The sequence below is a fragment of the Rutilus rutilus genome (genome assembly GCF_951802725.1).
Source record: "Rutilus rutilus genome assembly, chromosome: 1".
NCBI classification, from domain to species: Eukaryota; Metazoa; Chordata; class Actinopteri; order Cypriniformes; family Leuciscidae; genus Rutilus; species Rutilus rutilus.
In genome coordinates, this window is record NC_140209.1 from 71,590,818 (window position 1) to 71,598,438 (window position 7,621).

General features: G+C 40.0%; 1 protein-coding gene across 2 annotated transcripts; it reads left to right on the forward strand.

The window, feature by feature from the left end:
- The first annotated feature begins 690 nt into the window (after positions 1–690).
- LOC311295425 (vitelline membrane outer layer protein 1-like) lies at positions 691–5,019 on the forward strand. 2 transcript variants are annotated; one of them, XM_084416798.1, is made up of 6 exons: positions 691–1,002; positions 1,392–1,513; positions 1,639–1,752; positions 4,455–4,661; positions 4,730–4,765; positions 4,935–5,019. In XM_084416798.1, the coding sequence occupies exons 1-4, from the start codon at positions 829–831 to the stop codon at positions 4,654–4,656; spliced, it is 612 nt and encodes a 203-aa protein (XP_084272924.1). In that variant the 5' UTR covers positions 691–828; the 3' UTR covers positions 4,657–4,661; positions 4,730–4,765; positions 4,935–5,019. The 2 variants fall into 2 exon arrangements, with proteins under 2 accessions (XP_084272924.1, XP_084272923.1); XM_084416797.1 differs by having other exon boundaries at positions 758–879.
- Positions 5,020–7,621: the final 2,602 nt, after the last annotated feature.

A 7,621-nucleotide genomic window follows, 5' to 3' on the forward strand; every position in this document is an offset into this window, starting at 1 on the left:
ACAAGTGAATTAGTCCCATTTTTTTCCCATAAATTAAAAAAATTAAATTCATAAATTAAATTCATACAGTTGTTTGATCATACATTGTATAAGAACTACATCAACACTAACACATGAATTATGAGAATTAATTGTATTGCTTTGTGGTTTACAGAGCACAAAGTGATTTATTAAATGAAAAAAAAAAAAAAACGAGAGAAAAAAAGCGGTCTTCTGGGACAGAAAGGCAGCTTTTCCACCTTTTGTCCACAAGATGTCATTAGTGTGCAACGTGTTAAAAAACTTTGAGCCAAACCATTTTATGATACAGTCAAGGGGAAAGCCCCAGTGCTTCACAAAGCTTCATTTCACCATCACTACTGTGCAGCGGCGGCTCACGTCGAACAAGCCTTAAATCTCCGATGCCGAGAGCTGAGGAAAAGAAACCCCAAGTGAAAAACAATAAGCCCAGACTCCTAGCGTGATTATCTGCTGTATATATATATAGGCTACACCTCTTAACTCGTTGATTGGTTTGATTATCTGAATGTGCTCCACAGGTGTTTAATTAGGTTTAATTATCTGAATGTGCTCCTCCGGAACTTTGTTAATAAAACATAATTTCTTAATATGCCACATATGGTAGGGATTGATCTTTGAGTATTATGATTGGATGGAATGTACATAGTGGATGATTCTGCTTAATCTTGTGTATAAATATGAGGCTCCGTCCTTAATAAACTTGAGAATGTGATGGTACTATATTGTCTCTGCTCTATCATTCTCTGCAGATAGTCTGCTAAAAAAAAATGAATCTTAACTATCAGTATTCAGGCCAGTGCTGTAGCAATGCATCACTTCTTTTCCATGGTGTTTTCACTGTTAGCCTTTATTGGGCATGTGAGTGTTACATCTGCAGCTTATTCACTTGAGTTGACGGTGTCGAATGGAATGAGTTGGGGATCGTGGGGGTCTAAGGACATGTGTCCAAGTGGAACGTTCGCCGCAGGGTTTAGTCTGAGGGTAAGTTGGGCATTGACTTTATTGTGCTAATATGAGGGTGGAAGAGTGCTTCAAAGGTTCAAAATGTGGAGTTGCTGTTTGTCACTTAATTCTAGGTTACTCCAGGGAACTGCACCTGCTTAAGATTTAAGTGTCTGTGTAATACTAAAGAGCATGAAGATAACTGTTACTAAGTGTTGGGTTATTTACTATTTCAAATGGAAGATTGTCTTGTTGTTTTGTGATGTGTCATTGCTTTCCTGTAGCTCACACAGTAGAGTGTTGGCGCTTGCAACACCAATGTCATGGGTTCAGTTCCCAGGGAAAACAAGAACCGATAAGAATGTAAATGTGTACCTTGAAATGCAATGTAAGTTAAAAAGCATCTGCCAAATGCATAATGTTTTAAGGTGGAAAGACCAATTGATGGTGATGATACAGCGCTCAATGGGATTCGTCTTCACTGTATCGATCCGTCCAAAGAACCATCAGACTCACAGGAATACACCACCATTGAGTCCAAAGTAGGAGGGTAATGGACTCAAATTATTAACAACTCTTGCATTAAGTTTTTAAGCTAGATAAATAAATTGAGGATCTTGTTTTTGACAATAACAATTGATTTGATCAGGCAACCTCTTTGTGTGTTTTCTTCAGCTGGGGTGAGTGGACGGATATCAAATGGTGTCCTTCTGGAGTCTTGAAATCTTTCCAGCTGAAAGTTGAATCTTCCCAAGGAGACGGAGATGATACGGCCGCAAACAACATCAGGTGAGTGTGTGGGAAAGGGATGTTATAACTTATAGCACCATCTCTTACCCATCCTGGTTTTATTTTACTATTTTAAGGACTCAGTTTTCCCCCATAAACTAACTCAGTTTAGTTAGTTTTTTTTTTAAAAAACTCTAGCCTACCATACTGTAAATAAAGTTTCAGAACTATAGTACAGTAATATTTTCAGTGGTCGCCATTGTCACCCTCTCTTTCCTGGCCACCATCCTCATCCTCCTGGCCATCGATGCGCTGCTCTCTGTTAGGCCATAAATTCTCATCCACATCGCAACGGATATTTTCTCTTGCGATGCAGCGAGGGAAGAAACGGCGTGAATGTCTCAACCATCCCCTACATTGATCCCCTGTGATGTCCTCACATGCAGCATCCATTGCATGCAGCAGGGCCCTCTGGTCTTGAGCCTGATGCTCATACACCCTCCACCTCCAAGCTGAAAAAAACTCCTCAGTTGGATTTAGGAAAGGAGAGTAAGGTGGAAGAAACTCCATTAGCATCCGGGGATGGGTGGTGAACCAGGTTCTGATGCGTGGACCACGGTGGAAGTTCACATTATCCCACACAATCACATAATGTGGTAGCTGAGGTCCTTCTTCACCTCTCTCATTTTCCGGGATCAGATCAGTATAAAGGTGGTCCAAAAAATTGAGGAGCTTTTGTGTATTGTAGGGCCCTAAACTGGGAATGTGTGTGTGGCCACACCTCTTTCTGATATAGCGGCACACATTGTTATATTTGCTCCTCGCTGGCCTGGGACATCCACAGTGGCTCGGTGGCCAATGATGTTACGGCCACGCCTTCGACCTTTGGCCAGGTTGAAGCCAGCTTCATCAACGAACACTAGGATGTGAGAGGTTTCGTTGCCTTCTAATGCCATTATTCTCTACAATAGAATAAAAATAAATCTAATCAGTCAAGTAGAGACAGATACTGCAGGGAGGATCTAAAGTACTGTAAAAAGAGGGAGTGAAAAACTGAAGACAATTTCTAGGCAAAATGCTCTAGTCACACAAAGCTGGATTCTGAAGGTAAAAAGGATAAAGCAAAACAAAAAAAAGTGGTAACCATGTCTTACTGTAATAGTGTTACAATGATAGACAACCAGTAGTTGACTTACATGCACATACTGGTACCGCAGCTCTTTCACTCTGTCAGAGTTTCTCTCAAATGGTACCCTGTAAATCTGTTTCATGGTCATCTGATGTTTCTTCAATACCCGGTCTATTGTGGAGATGCTGATAGAGTTTATATTTTGGAACATTACATTGTCTAGAAGGATTGCATTACGAATCTGTCTCAGTGTGATGGCATTATTTGCAATGACCATGTTGCATATTTCTCGTTCTTGTTGTTCATTTAGAAGTTTTCTTCTGCCACCCACTTGAGGCTGTCGTCCAATCCTAGACATACAAGTCAAAGGTCAACACTGTAAATTTGTTACAAAATGAGTTACCAATGTAATTGTACTGCTGTTTTATGGTACTAAAAGTGTGATGCACTGCACAGTGACTGGAATACTATTCACAGTATTTTCTCCATTTTTTTTTTTTTTTTTTGTTGTTGTCATTTTTATAGTATCATATAACATCACATGAAGATATTACAGTACTCTAGGCCTACACACACACCAACACTGAATAGTTCAATAGAATAGTTCTGTACCTGTTTTCCCTGCGAAAGGTTTGGATGATGGAGGAGACTGTAGACCGAGGCACATTAGGCTGCACTCGGCGACCTGCCTCTGCCATTGTGAGGCGATGGTTTATAACGTGGTCAATAAGGGTGGCCCGGATTTAATCTGGGACATCATGGTGCCTCCGTGCTCCTCGGCCTCTTCCCCCTATTCCTCCACGCATTCTCACTCCTCCTCTTCCTCTTCTTCCTCCTCTTCCTCGAGCAGGAAGTTGCTGTTGTACTTGGCGAGGTGCTTCCATGTTCACACTGCAAATGAAACTGGCCCCGGGCCAAGCTCTGTCTATATACTTTTGGCAGCAGTCATAATCATAGACAACACCTGTCAGGTAACTAAACAAACTGTTTGATTGGTCATCTGAGATGTGGGAAACTGCTCCTTCGTTAGTTCTAATTTCACCTGATTGATTGTCAAGTACTGTCATAAATTTATCAAATGTTCCAAGAAATTCTTTCATGGTATTATATCTTTGACTAATTTTGACAGTTGAACAGACAATTGTGCATATGATGACTTACACAATGAAACCATGCTGATATGTTTTGGAGAGAGTAACCATTTCACTGAAAAATCAACTAATCAGTTTAGATCAGCAAGATCTATTTATTTGGAAAATGTGCTAAATGTGGGCTCATTGTGCTAACTGTAGCTACTTGTACATAATCATTTGAAAAAAAGCACAGAGTCACTTGAGACATGTACTAAAGCATTTGCAATTTGATAAAACCAATGAAAAACGACATTCTGTTGTGAACAATTGCAAGGTGGTTTGGAGATTTGTCCATGTTATTTTGAGAATGTCATCTCGGTTTCAAGAAATGAGCCAAACCAATCGAGAAAAACTGTAATATCACACTCGCAGTCGTGCTGCTGTTCAAGATTGCAGTGATTAGGCCGTCGGCTGCAGGTGATCATGTGACTGACATTCAATAATCCAACAGCACAATTACATATTTTATCATAATATTGTCCCATCTGAATTTTTTCCAGGTTTCTCTGCACTGGAGGACGGTTTTTCAGCACTGCTGTGCTGGAGGGTGCCGGCACAGACTGGGGCAAATGGGGCTTCTGGAGTCCAAAGTGTCTTGGAAAAGGAATCTGCGGCATCCAGACACTGGTAGAAGAGCCACAGGGAAGTGGAGACGACACCGCTCTCAATGACGCGCGCATGTTCTGCTGTCCGCCGGTGTGATTAAGGTGACGTGATCGCAATCAAAAACTCAGACTGACACACTGCAGATCAACTAAATCTGTTATTCTTTCAGGTGTGGGAGGATGACGGCAAGAAGACCAAATGGATTGTAATTATTGATCATCATACTATGATAAACTAACATGAACCATGTCATACAATTTTAAAGGGATAATGTAAAGTCAGCTGGTCATTATCACAAATTAAAGTCTAACCAGATGATCAGAACATTTACATCCCGCCTATTATTGAAGTTGAACTGTTATTCATTCTTGTAGGTTAGTGATTCTTCTGAAGACTCCTGAACTTCTGCTGTCAGTCAAACGGTTGCCAAATATAAGCAATAAAGACTTCATAAACAGAACATTGGAGTCTCACATTGTTTTGCACAACACTTTACATCAGATCATTCATTACATTGAATGCTAAATAAGTCACTTTAGACCATCTGCACTAAATTGTCTTATCCGTTCATGCATTCCCTGAGAATGATCAGCGTAATCTACAGGAACACTACACTAAGTGTAATTGTCCATAGTGGTGGGCAGATCGAGGCTTCATGAAACAGTTGAAGCAAATGTGCCATATTGTGTCGAGGCTTGAAACAATCCGACACCCATCTCAATGGTGACACCTAGTGGTCACTTGCAGGTGTTCTGAAACAACCTTGACAAGCAATTACTTTTTTTTTTTTTTTTTTTTTTTTTTTCTAATATGTGAAGCTTGTAACCTGTAGGCTCCTCACTGTGCATAATGTTATTTTGGTCATGAAAAATGAATATTAATAGAAGAAATCAAGCCACAATGTCTTTTTTTTTTTATATAGATTCTTATTAAAAAAATATTAATTTCTCTGATGTGGAAGGACTTGGCCTATTATTTATTTATTTATTTATTAATTTTTTTACAGATATTTTCTCCAGCCTTTGATAAAATCCTCTCGCAAGTGGCACTTGTTGGCATGCAAAGATATTTTTTAGCAAGGACATGCAAATAATAGTTCAAACATACCTTGCTAAGATGGCCCAGCAGTAGCAGGCCTAGGTACAGGGGGAATGCCATCCTCTGCACCCTGCAAAATTGCGCTCCTCAAATGGCGCATCATGGATGTGTTGTTGCAGTAGGCTTGCTGCCGATCACAATACATACATCTCACTTTGGCTCATATAGAGCTCAAACATGACAATCTGGGGCTCAGGTCAGGAAGCAGACAGGCTGGCTAAACCGACCGTCTGCTAGCGGCCTCGCGTCACCAAGGTCAGATAAATCCCATCACATAGAGCCTCTTTCACCTAGCTATCATCATATAGAGACTGTGTCTGTTCCCCGAAGTTGGAAATCCAAAAAACGTTTAAACCCATCCAAGGTTAAAAATTTAATTGATGTTCAACAAATAAAAAACAGATATAATACAGATGAGCAAATGATAAATCTTGGGTTGCTGAATATTCGATTGCTTACTCCAAAAGCACTCGTTGTTAATGATATGATTACTGACTATAATCTAGATGTGCTGTGTTTGACAAAAACCTGGCTGAAACCAAACGATTACATTACTTTAGTCCACCCCGCAAGATTACTGTTATAAACATGAGCCTCGTCTGAAACGCAAAGGGGTAGGTGTTGTTGTATACTGTTATTATATTATATATAAATATTACTGTTTATAGTAATATTTTCAAAATCACTAAGAAATCTAGTTTTAAATATACTTCTTTTGAAGTGTTGGTGCTTAATGTAAAAATATATAGAGTAAAGGATGAATCACATTTCAGAGTTGTGCTGGCTACTGTATACAGGCCACCAGGGCACCATACAGACTTTATCAAAGAATTTGCTGATTTTATCAGAGTAATCTATCTTTGGCTGCAGATAAAGTACTAATTGTTGGTGATTTTAATATACATGTAGATAATGAAAAAGATGCATTGGGATTGGCATTTAAAGGGGGGGTGAAACACTCAGTTTCAGTCAATCTCATGTTAATCCTGAGTACCTATAGAGTAGTATTGCATCCTTCATATCTCCAAAAAGTCTTTAGTTTTATTATATTTATAAAAGAAAGATAGGCTGTACCGAGTCTTTCCGGAAAAAAACGAGCGGCTGGAGTCGTGCCGTGTGGGCGGAGCTAAAGCTGTGCTTACGCGCCGATAGCTAACAACACACAGACATTTGAAGCAGTTTGTCTATGAGTTTTACTCACCGCCTGCGGTTCCAACGCACGACCGTGAACCTTTATCGTTGGGACTGCTAAATCCGGCGTCGAACTGGGCCTTGTTTATAAAACAATCGTCGAAATGCAGGGAACAAACAAAGTCCTGTAACTGCAGCGAGCACATTGATTTGATAGGCGTACTGCTTTCGCTCTCTCGTTCTGGTCTACGGGTGCGCGCGCGCCTTTCCGGCAGAAGAGCCCTTAGGACCGTATAAGGAAATTCCGCCCCATCTGACGTCACACATGCCCATACTCGAAAAAAACTTTCCGAAACTTGTGACAAACCGGAAGGAGTATTTTTGGTACAGAAATACTCCATCAAACGTACAACTTAATTTTTGAAACTTTGTCCATGTTTAGCATGGGAATCCAACTCTTTAACAGTGTAAAAAACTCAGTATGCATGAAATAGCATTTCACCCCCCCTTTAAAGACATTGTAAACTCTATTGGAGTTAGACAACACGTGTCAGGACCTACTCATTGTCGTAATCATACTCTAGATCTAATATTATCACATGGAATAAATGTTGATGCCGTAGAAATTCTGCAGCAGAGCGATGACATCTCAGATCATTACCTAGTCTCGTGTAAACTTCATTTAGCCAAGGCTGCAAAGCCGACTCCGTGTTACAAATATGTTAGACCTATCACTTCTGCCACTAAAGATTGCTTTATTAATAATCTTCCTGATCAGTTTCATCATCTCAGTAACCCTCCTGTTGGTCGGAGCTAATGACTGTAAATTAGA

Bases quoted from the DNA above. Each gene is read 5' to 3' on its own strand.
- LOC311295425 (XM_084416798.1), top strand. From the start codon at position 829: ATGCATCACTTCTTTTCCATGGTGTTTTCACTGTTAGCCTTTATTGGG. The intron at 1,003-1,391 runs GTAAGTTGGGCA...TAATGTTTTAAG, and splicing joins CCGCAGGGTTTAGTCTGAGG to GTGGAAAGACCAATTGATGG. The intron at 1,514-1,638 runs GTAATGGACTCA...TGTTTTCTTCAG, and splicing joins ATTGAGTCCAAAGTAGGAGG to CTGGGGTGAGTGGACGGATA.